The sequence below is a fragment of the Meles meles genome, chromosome 12 (genome assembly GCF_922984935.1).
Source record: "Meles meles chromosome 12, mMelMel3.1 paternal haplotype, whole genome shotgun sequence".
NCBI lineage: Eukaryota > Metazoa > Chordata > Mammalia > Carnivora > Mustelidae > Meles > Meles meles.
In genome coordinates this window covers 41,002,798-41,023,127 of record NC_060077.1, presented here as the reverse complement: position 1 = coordinate 41,023,127, position 20,330 = coordinate 41,002,798, and the positions used below count along the sequence as shown (strand labels likewise).

General features: G+C 43.5%; 1 protein-coding gene across 2 annotated transcripts in view; it reads right to left on the bottom strand.

The window, feature by feature from the left end:
• Positions 1-534: 534 nt before the first annotated feature.
• AKAIN1 (A-kinase anchor inhibitor 1) overlaps positions 535-20,330 on the bottom strand; it is a 50,151-nt gene continuing 30,355 nt past the window's right edge. The window contains exons 1-2 of one of the 2 annotated variants that reach the window (XM_046025432.1): positions 7,959-8,048; positions 535-2,535 (exon numbers count right to left, since the gene is read on the bottom strand). In XM_046025432.1, the coding sequence (XP_045881388.1) occupies positions 2,342-2,535; positions 7,959-8,046 (282 nt within the window). In that variant the 5' untranslated portion in view covers positions 8,047-8,048 and the 3' untranslated portion in view covers positions 535-2,341. Of the gene's footprint in view, positions 2,536-7,958; positions 8,049-20,330 lie in introns of those variants that run through there. The other variant, XM_046025433.1, reaches the window with a different exon arrangement.

The following is a 20,330-nucleotide window of genomic DNA, read 5'->3' as shown; positions in this document are numbered from 1 at the left end:
TATGCCACATGAAGCTCGATATGCTCCTTTCAAGGCCAATAAATTTATACTGAGAGAGATTAGCAAGAGTTTAACAGATGGACTTATTTTTACGGCTGAGCTTCCTTAGGATTCTGCCAATATGGCCCCAACCTACTGGGTGCAGGTGTCGCTCAACTTTCTTTTCTTCTTTCAAGAATTTCTCAATCTCTGTGTTCCCTGCTGTAGATGTTCCATCTCACAAAGATCATGAAAGACACTACACATTCTAGATCCACTCACCTTTACTTCCTGAGATCAAAAGGCCACTTTGTAGCACACGTCCTTTCCCATTCTAGGCTCAGGAACTGCCATCCCACAGGCTTACAATACAGGCCCAGGGAAGAAACACTCTCAGGATCATGATATCTAGGGGTTTGGAAAACTTGGGGTGCCTCATGGTGCCAAAAGAATGTAAGATACACATATGAAATGAGCCACACAGTAGGGTATAGAAGTGACAACATATTTCAAAGCTGGATATATTTTATTTACAAATAATGTTTAGATATTGAAGTTAATCAGATGTTCTCAAAGATCCTCAATGATTAGCACAGACACACCAAAGAAGAAAGATAGTGCATTTATGTATTTCCGCCACATGATATGACAGCAAGGTCCAGGACTGGTTATAACCAGACAGCTTAGTACGCATGGTGCTAGGTCACTTGCAAACTACAAGCATTGGGTTTACTTTTTATAGTAGATCCTTCTGAATAATTTATCTTACTACTTTCATTCCCATTATCTACAGACTGTGCAATCATACCATATCGATTATATGACTTCAGATCAACTTAACTCATTCTTCGATTATCATGAGTTCTGCCAAAAAATATTTATAAATAAATCACACTTAAATTTTAACTCTCTCTGCTCCCTCTCATAGCCTTTCTTCCTGTGAATTTTTTCCAGCTGTGCATCATGTGAGATAATCTAAGAAAACTGATAAGAGATTGTTTGCATTTATCTACTATAATCAATAGTATCCATTCTGGAAAGCATAACATACTGGAATTCTAGAAGTATATCTTAATATCAGTCATATCATATATGCTGATACTGGCTTTAAAAAAAAACTATCAAATGTAGACATTAATATTCTGAAGCCACAGGGTTTTTACTAAAGGCCAAATTCTTTCTTTGTCTTCAGTAGCACCAACTCAATGACTGTTGTGAAACCCAGACTATGGGATTGTGATGACTCTAGAAAGATGCACATTATTGACATGGGAGTGGAGCCAAGGTCATAGACCATTGCTATAATGATGGCTTTATTCATATGCACATATATCTCCATAACTGCATTGTCCAAAACATTGTTACTTTATTGTTTCCACTCTTCAGAGAGTTAAAAATTGGTTTTTCCCATTTTCAGTGTTATTTATTCCTGACATGTATGATTTTCATGACTTCAAAAATATAATTTTAATTTGTGGGTGGGGAAAGAAAAGCTCCTATTAGAAAGGTACTAATGCAAAGACATAGCCTGATGGTAACAGTGTTTATAAATGGAATCTATGTTTCCAGTTGCTCTTCATAGGGCTTCGAAAAAATAGTCATTGGCAACTCATGCATCTAGATCTATCACTTTTCTTATTTTAATTTTGATGGAAAAAGAAATCCGTATTTCCAAAGGATTTCTGCACAGAGAGTAAAGACCAGCTATCCAACCATGGAGAGAACTGAGACCAAAAAAACAAACAAACAAACAAACAAAAAAACAAAAAAACCTGAGTCCTTTAAAAGTCAAACTCCTCCTTTCTAAAAAGTAATATAAATATATGCCTTGTAAGATCCTGAGGGACTGAGTCTTAGAATTTGCCTTTGCTCCATTTGATCTTGGACCTGAACCCAGTGAAGCCTTCAATTCCTATTTGAAGTTGACAAACCCCATTCCTTCACCTTTCCAGCATGTCTTTTTAAAATATAAAGAACACAGTACCATACTCAGTATCTCAGCAAAAAGGGTCGCTGTTTAAACTCACAAAAAGGTGCGTAAAAAGCAAAAGTAAATAAGCAAGACAGAATCTCGGGGTGGGGGGGGGAGACCTTAAAAATAAATGGTGTTGCAAAACTACTTCTGCAATTACAGTGTCCTGTGTGGGCCCACTCCGTTTCAGAGGCACTGCATTAATATAAACAGAACTACCTAACGCACTTTTCAAAACAGTGCATCTCAGCCAAGGGCTAGCGCGAATTCATCCTACTTCTAGGTGCCGATGACATTTTGGTTTGCTTTACTGGCAACATTTTGGCAACGCATCCTATACTAAGAGGAAGGCCAGAAACCAAGCAGGCGACAAGAGCCAAATCGACGGTGTTACTTCTTTTCGTGCTTCTTGGTTAATTCCCCGACGCCCAGCTGGAGGCCACCCCGGCTGTCACGGGCTCTGTCCCCCCTCTGCCGGCTCTCCTGGGAGACTTGCTGCACGGCTTGCAAGATGGCATTCTGCACAATCTGTTTGCTGGCTTTCTGCAGCTTCACCTCTTCTGGCTCGCTTCCAGGTTTCTCACCTAGCCAGAAATAGGAAAGGGAGGGTGGAGAACAAGATCAATTTCAGGAACAGCTACAGGAAGGAGCAGGGAGCTAAGGTGAGACCCTCAGAAGGTGCTAGAGTGGCCCCATTAAGTGTGAGGAGCCCTGCTCCTGTCATACTGCTCCGGTCTCCCTCTCCATTTGTTTGCCTCGGTCGGTGTCCATTGTACATTCTCGCCACCTCAGGATCCTCTGCAACCAGCAGGTGTCATGAGAATACAGTCCTGGCCAATAAGGACCTCTGGGAAGGTTCTGGAAAGAGACAGACTCGTGCCCCTTTTGGCCTTTGACACCTACCCCTTCTTCTGAGGCAGGATGCAGACCTAATGTTTTTAAGCATGGAGATGGAAGTCAACATTCGGCCATGGTTGGGGAGAAAACAAGAATCCAGTTCTGAAAGCATCATTCAGCATCCACACCAGCCCCAGACCATGTACTTCTGGACTTCTTTGTGTGTGAGATAAACAAACTCCTTGTTGTTGAATCTGCCACTGGTAGTCATGTTACTTATATGTAATGTATGCCTAAGAGATTTAATTTCACTGGGGCTGGTGAGTAGATTGTTACTGAATCTACATTAGGCTCAACCCTGTTCCTATAACATCCCAAGGAATGAAGTCATTTGTTCATCAGCACCTGTCTTCCACGATCTAGAACAGGGTTGGCAAACTTTTTCAATAGGACCAGAGAGGAACTGTTTTACCCTTGGGGACCATAGGATCGCTGTGGATCCTGTGACAACTACTCAGCTCTGCTTGTTGTGGTGTTAAATCCACTATAGACAATACAAAAATGAATTCATATGGCTTTGTTTCAATAATTCGTTACGTATAAAAAAACACGCTGCGAGCCAGGTTTGGTCCAAGGCCACAGTTTGCCAACCCCTGGTGTAGAATGGCAGGAATTTTCTAATCAGAAGGCAGGCAGTCTACCCACCATTGATTTGATTGTTCGCCTTCTTCCCTAACTAAAAACAAGACAAAACCTTGATTTCATCCAGGCAACTATGTAAGTAGGTATAGCTAATTCTGACCAATGAAGTGAAAGTTCATTTAATAAACAATCTGAAAAAGGTCTTTACAAGGAAATAGGCAGACAAAGGCCCTCTGCCCTCTCCCCATCCCACTTCCTGCAACTCTGACACGATGACTGTCACTACAGGGGGTTTTGCTAACCATGAGGGAATCTTTAGAATAGAAACCATTTTCAGGGATTTACAAAGAAAAAGTTAGAAGGAGCCTGAGAAGCCAATGACCAAGGGCCTCATGTCAATCCTTGGCTATCCACCTCCAGACTGCTCTCATGTTAGGAAAACACACACACACACACACACACACACACACACATACACACCCCTTGGGGTGCCTGGGTGCTTCCATCGGTTAAGTGTCTGCCTTCGGCTTAGGTCATGATCCCATAATCCTGGGATGGAGCCGGATTGAGCTCCAGATTAAGCACCAGATCAAGCGCAGTGTTGTGCTTCCTGCTCAGTGGGGAGTCTACTTCTCCCTTTCTCTCTGTGCCCCTCCCCCCCCGCCACTCCTGCTCTCTCCCCTTCTTGCTCTCTCACTTGCTTTCTCAAATAAATAAATAATTTTTAAAAAAAGAAAAAAATACATATTCTGTTTGATACACTGATACAAATATATCTTATTGATGCATTTGGGGCTTTCTTTTATTATGCAGCATACTTATTACTAACTTACACATGGCAGAAGGATCATGAATCTAACATTTGACTAAAGAGCAATCATGAAAATTTTAAGTTCCACCTGCTTATATTTAGTGATAAATAGAATGGGCATCATTCGTTATGTAAAACCATCGTTTTGGATGTTCCCTCTATTCAAATATGCTGCTACCATGAGAATGTATTTAAGATCAGAGGTTGTTCACTGGGACTGATTCACTGACAACAGAATTTATCCGCCCAGGAGAAAAACATTACGTAAGAGAATACTGAGTCACTCCGGAAGACTAGGCAGCTCTTATCCCTTGAGACAGAGAGTTGTCATTATTTAGCCACATTTGTACCACGAGCATTACTTCCTGAGGGATTTACAGTTTAATGAACAAAGTAAGATGAATCTATTCAAAACCAAGGGACAATCCTCACCGCACTCCCCTCCAAAAAAGAATAAAATGAGCATTCTGCACCAAACTAAGCAGAGAAGCAATCAAAAGCTACAGTGTGTAATGGACAGAAACTTTAAATTAGCTGACAAGAATGCTTCAAAAATGCTCTGTCTAAAAAGAAAAAGAAAAAAAAAAAAAAGACTGAACAGTAATACCAAGGTATGCTAGGGCACAAAGATTTAGGATCTGTGTTTTGAAGCCCTTCAGAGCTTCAGAACCTATCCAGGTTCTTTCTACTGCTTTATAGCCTTACCATCTTGGGCGAATCATTTAGCCTCTGTAAGCCTGTGTGTACACCTGTCAAATGAGCAATTAGTATCTATTTTAGGAGAGTTGCTAGAAAATTAAGTGACATGACACTTATTCAGCACTCGGCGTGGTTCCTGAGGACTTGGTATGCACCACTTTGTATCAGTGAGGGCATCAACAAGGCTATTGTAAAAAAGAAACTAAAAAATAGAGGAGAAAACTCAGGCAAGAAAGTGATATTTATTGCTCTCCCTTCTATCAGCCCAGGGAGTCTCCAGGGCACAGATGGCTCTGCTCCACCAGGCTACTGAGGGGTCGGCTTCCTTCTAGCCTATCATTCTGCCATGTCCTGCTACACGCACCTCATCTGCATGAGTTGAGCTGGTTAGCCAATATCCCATCTGGGGCTGGAAGGTAGTCGAAGGGAAAGTGGAGGGTAAGTGATTTCCTTTAAAAAATTGTCATCACTTTGCTCACATTTTACTGGGGGAAACTGAGTCACAAGACCACACCTGGCCACCAGGAAGCCTAGGAAATAAGTTGCAAACTGGGTGGCCACAGGCCCTCCTAAAACTCAGGGAGGTTATAATGTTAACATGAAGAAGCAATTACATACTTTTTGAAATTACTTCTGTGCCATGGCCAAGGCTAATTTGAAGAGGAAGAGTATATATTTACAGTACGGCAATATGAAAATTGGGGAGATCTGCCTACTACCACTCTAGAGCATAAACGTGTAGACAAACAGAAAAGCTATAAAGGTTCCTGTGTGCTCCTGGAAAGAGTACCTTAGCCAAACTACGTGTGTGTTAGCACTAAGATGTCCCTGTTGTACAGCTATTTTTCTGTCTTTGAATGGAGGAAGGAAGAATGTAACGATGAGAGTAAGCTGATTCCTTAATAGGAGAGAGAGAGAGAGAGAAACACTCTAAACTTAGCTGTGACCTAATATCTGAGCTAAACTGTCACGTTCTCATCCATCCATTATGAAGATAAATTGATTACAAAGTCAAAGGCAGCCTGTGCCATGCTGTGTCTAGAGTACCCCTTGGGTGACCTGAAAGGTGAGTAACCTTTACAGCCCTCATCAACACTTTGCCCTGGGTCATGAGTATCTCTAGTGAAGAGTATAGGACAAAAAAAGTGGCAGTTAACTAGGACAGAGAAAGTGAGGAATGCAAGATGGAGGTAAAAGCCAGGCAGAGCACTTGGACAATAACAGAAAGAACCCCCCCCCAAAAATAAAAAAAAAACTAAAAGACCCCAAATAGCTAAAGTAATCCTGAGAAAGAATAAAGCTAGAGGCATCACACTTCCTGATTTCAAGCTGTATTATAAAGCTACAATCAAAACAGTATGGTACTGGCATAAAAATAGACACCAGACCAGTGGCAAAGACTGAGAGCCCAGAAAGAAACCCATGCTTATACAGACATATATAATCAACTGATATTTGACAAGGGAGCCAAGAATACTCAATACTTTTCAAGAGAAAAAGTATCTTCAATAGATGGTATGGGAGAAATTGAATAATCATATGGAAAAGAATGAACCTTGATCCCTATCTCACACCAGTCACAAGAAATTAATTCAACATGGATTAAGAACCTGAACACCTGAAACCATAAAACTCGAAAAAGAAAGTATGAAAAAAGCTCCTTGGAATGGATTTCAGTGATAAGTTTTGGGGTGTGGCACCTAGAACACAATCAAAAATAAACAAAGTGGTAATACCTCAAATTAAAAAGCTTCTACACAGCAAAAAGGATGATCAACAAGTGAAAAGACAATCTACAGAAAGGGATGGAAAGGGTTAATATCCAAAATATATTTTAAAAAACTTATACAACTCTATAACAAAAAATCAAATAACCAATTAAAATGGGCAAAGGACCTACATAAACATTTTTCCAAAGAAGATATACAAATGGCCAACAGGTACATGAGAAGGTGTTTATCGTTAATCATCAGGGAAATACAATCAAAACCACAATGAGACATCACCTCATGCCTGTTAGAATAGTGAGCATCAGAAAGACAAGAGGTAAATGCAGGTGAGGATGTGGAGAAAAGGGAGCCCTTCTGCAGGGAGCGAGGGGCGCAGGGAGGTTGTAAACTGGTGTAGCCACTATGGAAAACAGTACGAATGTTCTTCCAAAAATTAAAAATGGAAATACCATATAATCCAGCAACTCTAATTCTGGGTTTCTATCCAAAAGAAACCAGATCACTATCTTGAAAGATATTTGGATCCCCGTGTTCATGGCAGCGTCACTTACCACAGCCAAGGCTTGGGAACAACTTACGTGTCCATCAGCAGATGAACTGGATGAAGAAAACGTGGTGTGTATATAGAGTGTATGAAAGACGAATGCGCTGCCATTTGTGACAACGTGGACAGACCAGAGGGCGTTGTGCTAAAAGAAGTAACTCAGACAGAGAAAGGCAAATACTGTATGATCTCACGTCTATGTGATCTAAACAAAACAAAACAAGACAAAAAAAAATCATATGAAAAATAGATCAGAATTGAGGTTCCCAGGGGCGCCTGGGTGGCTCAGTGGGTTAAAGCCTCTGCCTTCACTCGGGTCATGGTCCCAGGGTCCTGGGATCGAGCCCCGCATCGGGCTCTCGGCTCAGCAGGGAGTCCGCTTCCCCCTCTCTCTGCCTGCCTCTCTGCCTACTTGTGACCTCTGTCTGTCAAATAAATAAATAAATAAAATCTTAAAAATAAAATTGTGGTTCCCAGAGGTGGGGGAGAGAGGGTGTAAGTGCTGGATAACGGGGGCCAGAAGGAACAAACTTCTGGTTACAAGACAAATAAGTGAATAAATAAGAATTTTTTTTTTCTTTTTTCCCCTTGTGTCTGGATGAAATGATGGATAGTAATCACTTCACAGCATATGTAAGTGAAGTCATTGTGCCCCACACCCTAAACGTGTACAGTGATCTGTGTCAGCTATATCTCAATAAAACTGAAAGAAATAAAGGAGTTAGGTAAATCACAGATACATACTGTGTGTAGGCTCTTCAGCATGCAAGGAAATCCTGATACTCTTCTGTCCCTTTACATTCCGGGCATTTCTCGGCGGTGTGATTACCATGGGGAGGCGTGCGTCCCAGCCAGACATCTTGGAAATATTTGGCTGAGTCTCACATTACAATTCAGAAACTGGAATCACCCGATACAGCTCTAATTGGATATAATTGGATTATCTGGATTGTTCTCTTCCGTTAGAGAGTTTCAGCTCTCCCCCAGCAGTGCTCCCTTTCTTCCCAAGTCTCCCTGACTTCGTGCCGTTTACTTACCCTTGTTTCTGCTTATTCATGACTTGAAGTGCTTCATGATTTTACAAACTTCCTTCATTCTGAGGACATTTTGGCTAAGGTTCTGCTTGTGGTGGCTTGATTCTCAACATATCTTCAGCTGAAATTCCTGAGAGAGAAACTGAAAGACTCACCAGACCACCAATGTCCTTGAAAAACAGACTCTTATACTAGGTCACCTCCTAGGCAGCCATAGACCGACTGAATGCCCGTGGCTCATTCTGGCCTGATCAACTGTGGCCTGAGTTTGGATCAAGAGGTGAGAACACATCTGCATAGGAGTTAGGAACCACCTAGCCTCCTCCTCCCCGGGCAAGGGGCCGAGGGCAGGACAGATACTCACAGGATTGGCCTCGTCCAATATCATAACTGACTGGTGCTCCTATGGCACTCACTTGGAAGGACAGGACATTTGACTACAACCTGGGAGAGACCCTTAACAAAAGTACAGTGTGAACAAGTGTATTACAACCCGACAGAAGGCGGAACCAACCAGAGAAATCCTCAGAGTCCTGCCATTTACTTACACGCGTTATGTTTGCTTGAAATTAATGAATCACCTACATGTTGTAGGTGACCAATTGCCTGATTTTAAATGATGCAAATGTCCTCTAGCGTAATTAGCATTTACAAAATCATTCTGGTATTTCACAAAAGATGATGAATCAATTTAATTAGCTTTAAACTCTAAATGCCCAATACAGATACACCCAAGTCAAGATTGCGACGTAACTAAATTTATTTTCCGTGTCCTTCCACCTCAAGTCATATCCACCTACACATGTGGGCACACACACGCACACGCACACATGCAGGCTTCCCCAGGACCATGCTTCCTTAGGACACCCAGTCCGCTCCATGGGGACACAGATGACACTGAGCTCCGAGGCCCTCCCCCTTCTTCACAGCCTCCTCTTCCATATGGCCTCCTCACCTGCCCCAGTAGAAGCTGTCTGGAACTCAGTGCATGACGGTTAATAATTGGTCTTCATTCTTTAATTAAAGCCATTAAAACCATGATCATAGGAAGATCTTCCTGGCAACAATTTACATTTTTCTCCCCCTAACAACCTAAGGGACACTGGCCTCTATTACATTAACCCTATCATTCTATTCCAGTGAAGTGTGTTTTAGAAAAGGTCGGTGTTTCTATTTTGAGGCAGAATCTGATTAGTGATTTTCCTTTGATCGGAGAGATGAGTTTCCTTCGACACACAGACCGTGTGGCAGAGGTTGTATCATAAGCAGCATCTCTGTCTATGGTCCCTCCCTATGGGGTCACTAAATATGCAAATTACAGAAGTCTGTCTCCAGGCAGCGTAGGGGTGGTTCAGCACGGCCCACCCACACTCTCCAGGGCACAGTGCTGCTAATGGTGACCATGGATCATATTTTTTATCTTCCCCTCTGATTGCTTGAGACTATCCAGACAGTGTTATCATTCATCAATGACTAGCATGTGGAACACAGAGAACAAGGACTAATTCTGGTCCCTTTATTAATGGAATGATGGTCTATTTTCCGGCTCTAAGTACAGGAATTTTCCATGAAGGACCAGATGTTAGCTCTCACTCATTTGTGCCAATTGCTAGCGAAGCTGTCCTGGGTGCCCTGCTTTGCCACTGAGCAAGCTAAAGTTATAGGACTTCCCAGCAATGGAAAGTCACAGCCCCCTGAGTTTCCAGCTTGCCGTTAACATCTTCAAACCGACGCTGCTTTCCTATGCACCATAAGCAAATCAGAAGCTGCATTTGGCAGATTGAGAGTCAGAAGGCAAGACAGGAATTGGCAGGTATAGGACACCTCTAAGTCATGTTTGACTTACCACCATCACCCACATCAAATCAAGTATAGAGCATTAAGAAACACTCCTGAGTGTGCCTGAAGTGGCCAGGCTGGTCATTTTATAATGAGGCAAGCTACTCTCTTACACTATACAGAGTTCTTTATTGAAATGCCCTATAGAAGAAGAAGAGATAAAAGATGTTCATTGAGCATCTATATGCAGGGTCCTGTGGAAAGTGACAGAGACCACTGGGCCAAAGCATTTCATTCATGCATGCATTCATTTTTAGATAAATTACAGAGCACTTGCTATAGGACAAATGCTAGGTTCAATGTTGAGCCAAATAGTTCCAGACCCTGCTTTACTGGAGTTTACAATACAGCGGAAGAGTCAAGTGTGAATCATATAATCAAACATGCTTATAATTTTGAGCTGGGACCCATGCATGAAGCAGCATGAGAGCACATTACAAGGGAAACTGATCTAGTCTGGGACCAGGGAAGGATGCCCCGGGAAGGGGACTGAGAGGTTCACAAGGTGTTAACAGATGAAAGGAAGGTGGTGGGAGCAGGAAGAAAAGAACAAGTCAGGCAGGAAGTTCAACCCGATATGGAGTTCCCCATTGTGGGTGGGACAGGGTTCTGTGGGGAGCTGAAAGCAGCCCCAGTAGCTGGATGCCCAACAGTGGGAAATGGTGGGGAGACTGGAAACCGTGCCTAGGAAAGTGGGCCAGCCAGATGGTACAGGCCTGGCAGGGCGGGAGGCATTGGGTCTTTTTTGGAGAGAGAAACTGAAATGCACCCACAAATTCATGCCACATGGGGTACCCAGAGAAGTCGGAGGAGAGTTACATAACCATGGTGGGAACATCCAGGGCTCAGAGCAGGTCTAGCAAAACAGATCGAACTGGGAAAAGCCAACAGGAAAAGAGAGGGAAATCCTTCCCAGGTCTCAGAGGGCATGACAGACACATGACTCTCTGACCCAGTGTCCTAGAAAGCTTTTACCCGGTACGGCTACCTCATTATCTTAGAACATAATTTAACTTGTATTACTGGGCTGCAATGTGCTATTTTTAGGAAAGCCATAAAGAATAGCACCAACAGGGCGCCTGGGTGGCTCAGTGAGTTAAGCCGCTGCCTTCGGCTCAGGTCATGATCTCAGGGTCCTGGGATCGAGTCCCACATCGGGCTCTCTGCTCGGCAAGGAGCCTGCTTCCCTCTCTCTCTCTCTGCCTGCCTCTCTGCCTACTTGTGATCTCTCTCTCTCGCTGTCAAATAAATAAATAAAATCTTAAAAAAAAAAAAGAATAGCGCCAACAAAACTTGAAAAGAAAAAGCCGTCTTTAAACTAGAAATCAAATTTGAGTGTGTTGGCCAAGACAAAGGTAATTTTGAAAAAAGAACAATAGGGAGCACCTAATTTACCAACTATCAATAGCAGCTATAAGTAGCGATTCAGAAAGTGTGGTCTTGGTACAAGGATGGAAAAACTGGCCAATGAAATAGAATAGGAAGTACAGAAACAATCCTACCCAATTGAAGTCACCTGATTTATGAAAACTATGACACTGTAGTACAGCGGGGAAAAGCAGTATTCTCGAGCAATGGAGTGGAGCCAGGTAATTATTCACACAGAAAAATAAGGAGCTTTGGCCATCCCACACTGTACATAAAAAACCAGTTCCAGGTGGACATCATATCTGTACTTGAAATGCAAAGCAATCAGGAGCACTGAGGCTTTTTAAGACAGTGAAGTTACTCTGCGGGATACGACAATCATAGATACAAGTTACTGTACATTTGTCCAAAGCCCTAGAATGTACAGCATCAAGAGTTGACCCTGACATAAACCGTGAACTGTGGGTGCTAATGAGCATTGCTGTAGGTTTGGCAAGTGTAACAAATGTCCACTGTGGTTCAGGGTATTGACAATGGGGGAGGGAGGCTGCAGCTGTCCAGGGTTGGGGCAGGGGCATTGTTCTTTCCCCTTAATTTTGCTGAGAATGAACCTAAAACTCCTCTAAAAAGAAAATAGTCTTTAGAGGATGATCAAGGGGCACCTGGGTGGCTCAGTCAGTTAAGTGTCTGCCGTCAGCTCAGGTCATGATCCCAAGGTCCTGGGATGGAGTCCGGAATCAGGCTCCCTACTCAGCAGGGAGTCTGCTTCTCCTTCTTCCCCTCCCCCTGCTCCTGCTTTCTCTCTTTCTGCCTCTCACTCTCTCTTTCGCAAAAATAAATAAAATCTTAAAAAAAAAATACAATCAAGCATCCAGAAGAAAATATTAAAGAATGTATTTCTACTGTGGGGGTAGGCAAAGATTTCGTAAGCAGAACACAGAAAGCAAACCATAAAGGAAAAGTGATATATCGGACTATACTAAGCTAAGTGTGTTTTGTCATGGAAACACAGCCATGGGAACAGGCTTTCCATTTGAGGAAGCTGAGGTGAGGAAAATGTTTGTGAAAAGCCATCTGGGAGATGCCTCAAGTATTTAATTTTCTGAACACTTGGATAACAAATAACTCAACCACGACTGAGTTATGAATTCAGAGAGACTCGCAGGGCTGTTCTTCCTTTTTTTGAAATCTTAATTTATTTATTTGACAGACAGAGATCACAAGTAGGCAGAGCAGCAGGCAGAGAGAGAGGGGGAAGCAGGCTCCCTGGTGAGCAGAGAGCCAAATGCGGGGCTGGATCCCAGGGCCCTGAGATCATGACCTGAGCCAAAGACAGAGGCTTAACCCAATGAGCCACCCAGGCACCCCACAGGCTATTCTGACCACCACACAGATTTCTTCAAAACCTTGTACAGGCATCCATCCTTTCGTCCCAAAAGACTAGGAAGATCAAACTTCTCCCCAAGTCCCTAGTTTCTTGCAGTCAGTAGCAGCTCTAGAATTTCAATGGAGGAAAGATTTAGGAACAGCAATCCAGAGGAAGGGGAAAAAAAGAATTTGTCCTGAATCTAAGACATGCATAGCACTTTACACAGGACATATCAAATGTTCATTTGCCATCTCAAGCCACAGTGGGTGGGATGGAGGAGATGGGGCCGGCCCCGCAGTGACAGTGATCACCTGTCTCCTCACCTTTTCTAACCAGCTCAATTCTTCAGAGCGGGCATGTCACCCGGTGATGCAAAGCCACCAAACAAACCCAGCCCAAATTCCTGGCTCCTGCATGCCTGTCCCAGAGGTATGCCAGGTTGGTGGGTGCAGCACCTCCCAGGTAGCCACTCTGGAAATACAGGAGCCGGGTGTTACAGGAAATGAGCACCGTGTGAGCCTCTGAATTGAAGAAAGTGCCAATACTAGACCTGAATAGAAAGCAAAATGAACCTTGGAACGCAGGGGATCATGTTCTCTCTTCCCAGCCTCAGAACTAGGTCTTTGCCTCAAAACAAGTCCTACCACCCCATCCATCGCCTCCCCAGCTGGGCCAAGGCTCAGTTCTACAGCCTCTGCTGCCCCTTGGTGGCAACTCCTAGCATTGCTGCAGATACGTAACATATCCTTTGGCAGGGAGATGTGTGCCCTGGTTCCTGGATACCGGGTGTGTGTGTGCACACGTGCACGTGTGTGTGTGTGTGTGTGTGTGTGTGCGCGCGCGCGCACGTGCCGGGGGGGGTGGAATCCTTGACCCACGAGACAAGACAAGACTGGCTATTTATCAAACGTATAAAATAAGGAGCTCATCCATGGTACTTTCTGACCACAAGAACTCTCATGAGGCCATTTATAGATTCATCCTCCTGCAAGTTCTGGAGCAGCTGAAAATTCAGTCCAGAGCTTTCCTGTCCTCATTCAGATGAAAATTGCTTGACTAAATTAACAGATCTCTTAAATATTTAAGGAAGATTCTGAGTTCCAAGGCAAACCTACCCATTCTGGAAAGGGAGGGAGGGAGGGAAAGATGTCAGCTCTCGGAAGGATTTTAAAAGAATCCTTAAAAAACAAACACAAAAACTCTTCTCCTGCTGGCCTCCCTAATGTGAACAGGATAAACCTCCCAGTCACTTTTTTTCCTGCTTAAGGAATCAAATTCCCAGCTGTGACAAGTCATCAGAAAGTACAAGTCTAGAACTTCACTAAATAATCTCTCAAAAGTAATGTTTTAGCCCCAGAGGATGTAAATATATAGCAAGGATCCCAGGGGGCTAACCAGGGGAACAGTACGCTCTGACATCAAGTAAAATCTTGCCTACTTTCCTTGAAGAAGCAGCTCCCAACCTTTTGAAGACTATTCCTTTGCAATGTCAAAATATTTCACATATCCCCTCATAACACAATGACAAAAAGAGGCTATGAATTCTGTAATGCTTTTAGATGAATTTGAATGTTATTAATCACAACAGCCTCCGTGTACATTTGAAAAAATTGCAGGGCTTATGTTGAGACTGTATTCCAACCGCAGAAAGAATGTGGGGCAAATGTGACACCCTTTTCTCTCCAAAGAGTTGCTTGGTTCCTGGGGTCTTTCTTTTTTTTTTTTTTTTTTTTTTTTAAAGATTTTTATTTATTTATTTGACAGCGAGAGAGAGAGAGAGAGAGAGATATCACAAGTAGGCAGAGAGGCAGGCAGAGAGAGAGAGGGAAGCAGGCTCCCTGCCAAGCAGAGAGCCCGATGTGGGACTCGATCCCAGGACCCCCGAGATCATGACCTGAGCCGAAGGCAGCAGCTTAACCCACTGAGCCACCCAGGTGCCCCCTTGGGGTCTTTCTTGGTCCCACATCGGGCTAGAGCTGTTAGAAGCAATAACAGGAACACGGATGTTACAAACTAATCCCAAATGATGGAACGCGGGTAGGGCCCAGGGCACTGTGTGGACCTAGAAGCCTCCCACCAGCTAGCCTCAAATTCTACCCTCTCCAAAATAGTCACTCAGGTAACATTTATTCAATGCCTAAATGGGCCAGGTTTGCACAAGACAGACCAAGTTTTCACCTTCAGGAAGGAAATGATATCTAAGATTTCTCACAGTTTTTAAGTACCCCCAAATATTTTAAGACTTAAAAGATTAACAGAGATTAAGAATCAGTTCTCAGGGGGCTCCTGAGTGGCTCAGTTCATTGAGCATCTGCCTTCAGCTCGGGTCATGATCCCCGGGTCCTGGGATCAAGTCCTACTTCGGGCTCTCTGCTCAACAGGGAGTCTGCTTCTCTCCCTCTGCCTGCCACTCCCCGTGCTCTTGCTATCTCTCTCTCTCTCTGGCAAATAAATAAATAATAATAAAAATTTTTTTTAAAAAAATCAATTCTCAGGCACCTGGGTGGCTCAGTCAGTTGAGCATCTGCCTTCGGCTCAGGTCATGATCTCAGGGTCCTAGGATCGAGTCCCACATCAGGCTGCTGAGCAGGGAGCCTGCTTCTCCTTCTCCCTCTGCTGTTCTCACTGCTTGTGTGCCCTCTCCCTCTCTCTCTCTCAAATAAATAAATAAAATCTTTTAAAAAAAAAAAGAAATAAGAAATTTGGTTCTACATGGTTTCCAGGCAGCCTTTGTCTAAAACCTAAACCTTTTACACAGGGATTTGACCTCTGTGGCCAATTGCACTTAGCTTCCTGGCATGAGTACATAGGCAGCACCTATGAAGAAGTCTCTTCTTAAGAATGTGCAGCTGCCAGGGGGCGCCTGGGTGGCTCAGTGGGTTAAGCCTCTGCCTTCAGCTCAGGTCATGATCTCAGGGTCCTGGGATCGAGCCCCATATCCGGCTCTCTGCTTAGCGGGGAGCCTGCTTCCCCCCCTCCCCATGCCTGCCTCTCTGCCTACTTGTGATCTCTGTCTGTCAAATAAATAACTAAAATCTTTAAAAAAAAAAAAAAAAAAAAGAATATGCAGCTGCCAGAAATGCAAGCCAACGTGGCCCATCAGCTGATCACACACCTGTGCTTGGTGTCCGCCTTCCTGGCCGGGGGGTCAGCTCCCTAGGGAAAAAGCCCTGTCTGTCTTACTCAGCCCTTGGGCCCCAGGACGGAGGAGCACAGCACCGGCTCGCATCAGACGCTCAATGTTGGTCCAAGGAATGATGAATGGTGGTTGCATTAGTTTTCCAGTTTCCGCTTCCCATTCTGTTCTAGCTTTCTTTCCCTCTTCTCTCTGCTCCCACTAACTTCCTGCTCCTGGCCTCCTTTGCTCCGTGCCACTGCTTTCCTGCAATTAGAATTCAAGCGCGGGAGGAAACAGCTGAAGAGTTGATCTTTGGGCACCAACTCAACCCCTCTGTGCGAACGACGGTGCAGAAAGCAGCCTGGAGTGTGACTATCAGAAAGTCGGCCCCGATTCCCAGACCCCATATAACGAGGCCAATTAGCACTCAGAAATTTGACAAGGTCATATCTTTTTTCCTCTCTCCATCTTCTCCATCATCTCCTTTTGCGTCTGTACAAGCCCGTGTAAGGATCAGTTCTCAACTGCCTCCATTTGATTTCAAATACTTTTCAGAAGGAGGCAGTGCGGAAACAAGCTCCCTTCTGTGGGGTCCGGTGACATCCCCATGTGCTTCACCTCCTACTGGCCCTCTCCATGTTTATAAACTTCGCAACCCTGCACACCTCGGATCCTTGGACTCTCGGAGGCTGTATACCCATCCATTTGTCCCAAGGACGCCCCAGTCCCACTCTGAGTTCTCCTGAACCAGCCCTGACTTTGTTCGATTTAAATCGCATAGCACAGGTGAAATGGGTAACAGGTGAAAACATTTGATTCATTTCTTTAAAGCAGAGAAATGAGAAGGCATGTCGCCACTGTATCATCCACAAATTGGACAAAGACCTACAAAACTCCTTCTTCAACCATGAATCTCCTGGACCAACATTTTACTATATGTGGCTTTTCTTTTATTACACCTTTTTTTCTTAATGTAACCACGAGAATCTTGGCTTTCTTTACTGTGTTGGGGTTAATTAGGGAAAAAAAACAGGTGGCTGGAAATAGAAAAGGAAGTGAAGAACAAGATCAGATGTTTCCTCTCTCTCTCTCTCTCTCTCTCTCAGGATATTTCAGAAGGAAAAAGAAGCTGAGGAAAATAAACCCATAGTTCAGGAGTGTGTGTTAGAGTTATGTGATAGGAGGCTAATCTCCTGTCTCTCCCTGTGTCTCCGGGAGCTCCAAGTTGGAGCACAGCATAGGTACAGAGCATTTGTCTAAGATCCCACATGGGAAAAAGAAGAAAGGAAGGAGGGTGAGATGGAGGCAGGGAGGACATGAGAAACAGTTGTTTCACAGGACAGAAATAAGCTACCCCCCTCCAATGAAACTCAAATTACATGCATCTCATTAAAATTGCAGATAGTGTCTTTAAAAGTTTCTATCAACAAACTGTGGTAAATAAAAAGTCCTTATACAAGACACATTCCAACCAGGCTAAGATCTAAGGGTCTTTACGGTATAATTTGAAGAGGTAAGTACTCTCATTTTTGCTTTATTTAGAGAAAATAATTAATGTGCATGGGTTTGCACAGGTAGATTTATACCCCATCATTCCTCTCATCTTACTTTTTTCATGAAATATCAAGTTCCTCAGCCACAAATCATTCTGCCATACTTTTTTTCGTTTAACAATCATTCCACATAAGAACTATATGGGCAGTGTCTCTGAGGCCACCCTCTCCTTCCAACTAAAGGTAAACAAGCTCCTGAATTTTCTCATAATCATTCTCTTGCTTTTCCCGTTGCTACATTGTCACCTGTAGCTCTAGTTTGATCATGTTCACTGCTGTATAGCATCCCATTTAATGACCAGATCAAATTGTTTATTCTCCTCCTAATAGCACTTGGCTTGATTCCAGTTTTAAATGACTGTGCATGATTCTGCTGCAAACATTCTTGATTTTTATCTACGAAGGCACATTTGCAAGAGTTTCTAAGATCTTGAAGCAGGAGTAGACTTCTGGGTTGTAGAGAATGAGCACGCCCAAATTCCCTAAGTGTTGCCAACTTGTTATCCAAAGGACTTGTACAAATTTACGCTCCCAGGAGAGAGAAGTATTCCTACTGTTCAAAATCCTGGTCAATAACCATTATGTGTCATTTCTTAAATTCCCAACTTGGTAATGAAATATTATCTTCTAAAAAAAATTATCTTCCGGATTTAATTTGCATGCCGTAGATACCTAATGACGTTAAGCATCTTTTCAGAGATTATCATGTTTTCTCCATTTATGAAGCACCTAGTCACCTAATTCACCCATTTCCCACTGAGTGGTTTGCCTTTCCTTTATTGTCTTGTGTATATGCTGGACACAACCCTTTTGTCAGTCATAGGTCAGTCACAGCCACGGTCTTCTCCCTCTTTGTGGCCTTTTTTCCTTTTCCTCTTAACTCTGTGGTTCACCTACTGATCAAATCTCTCTCTCTCTCTCTTTTTTTCCATTTCTGTTCAGTGATTTCTTTTGTGATCTGAACTTACTCCTGAGCTCAGCAAGTTATTTTGGTGAAGAAAAACATGAGTGAGAAGCCAAGCTTTTTTTTTTTCCCCCTTCAGTGTGTTTATTACTGCATTAGAGAAAAAGAAGGCACAAGCATGTCATTTTGCTTTTGTCATTGAGTAGAATGTACTGATCAGAACAGGGCTCTAAAATATAGGATAAAGGCCTATAAAATATAGGATAAAGGCAAGAGAAGGAAACTTTGGAGAAATTGTGCAGTTCAGCCATATCTTGAAAAGTAAGCCAGTGGCAGAAAAACAAGGCAAGAAAGTAGAGAGGGGGGCGTGTGGGTGACTCAGTGGGTCAAAGCCTCTGACTTTGGCTTGGGTTGTGATCCCAGGGTCCTGGAATCGAGCCCCGAATCCGGGCTCTCTGCTCAGCAGGGAGCCTGCTTCTCCTCTCTCTCTGCCTGCCTCTCTGCCTATTTGTGATCTCTGTCTGTCAAATAAATAAATATAATCTTAAAAAAAAAAAGGAAAGTAGAGAGAGTCGTCACTTGGTTGATATTATTTTGGCCACAAGACGGATGGTAGACAGAAATCCCAAAAGGAAACTTACGAAGCAGACTAGAGCATCCAGACCTGACTGCCCTTACAGCACAGGACCCCAATTTATAGTGACCAACTTATAATGAGGATAGTCACAAGCAAATGAAGGAAAAAAATAACAAGAGATGGAGCCCTTCGAGTTTTGGGGAGATCTAGGAGGGGGTTATACCATGGACCAAAAAAAAAAAAAATGCACTCTATGCACTCTAAAGAGAGTGCTAGAGTCTTAGGGACTCAGGTCAAAGTGAGTGAAAATAATAAATTATGTAGTTTCATGGCTACATTGTCTCACCTGCCCAATTTACCAGCAACTTCTCTTGGGAAGAAACCCCAGGAATCAGGAACCCAGGGCTGGCACAGGTGAGTCTCAGCTCCTATCCCCATGTGTAAGGAATCAGAACAATTAAAGAAACCAGTGGGGTGCCTGGATGGCTCAGGTGGCTAAGCATCTGCCTTTGGCTGGGGGTCATGATCCCAGGGTCCAGGGATGGAGCCCCACATCTGGCTCCCTACTCAGCGGGAAGCCTGCTTCTCTCTCTCCCTCTGCCTGCCCTGCCTTGTGCTCTGTCAGATAAATAAATAAATGCATACATACAACCCCCTGATCTGATAGCTCTCTCTGCCCTTGCCCTGGAGGGTCTGCTGGAGGACAGAAATGCTACATGGAGTTATTCAAACATTGATTGAGCATTTCGTACGTCCAGGCAATGTGCTAGGCATTAGGGATATTGAAATAATCTACATTTCCTGGCAGTCAAGATATTCACAGAAGACATGGGCTATAACCTGATTCTATGTGCAAGCCTCTCAACCCCTTAGCCTGGTTCAACTTATCTTCCAAATTATAATAGAAATGCCTTCCCGAAAAAAAAAAAAAAAAAAAAAAAAAAGAAATGCCTTCCCGGGTAGATTTTATTGGATAACTATGAGGCTAAAAAAATGTATAATATTCACACAATGGAATACTATGCAGCCATCAAAAGAAATGAAATCTTGCCATTTGCGACGACGTGGATGGAACTAGAGCGTATCATGCTTAGTGAAATAAGTCAATCGGAGAAAGACAACTATCATATGATCTCCCTGATATGAGGACATGGAGAAGCAACATGGGGGGGTAGGGGGATAGGAGAAGAATAAATGAAACAAGATGGGATTGGGAGGGAGACAAACCATAAATGACTCTTAATCTCACAAAACAAACTGGGGGTTGCTGGGGGGAGGTGGGATTGGGAGAGGGGGAGCGGGCTATGGACATTGGGGAGGGGAGGCGAACCATAAGAGACTATGGACTCTGAAA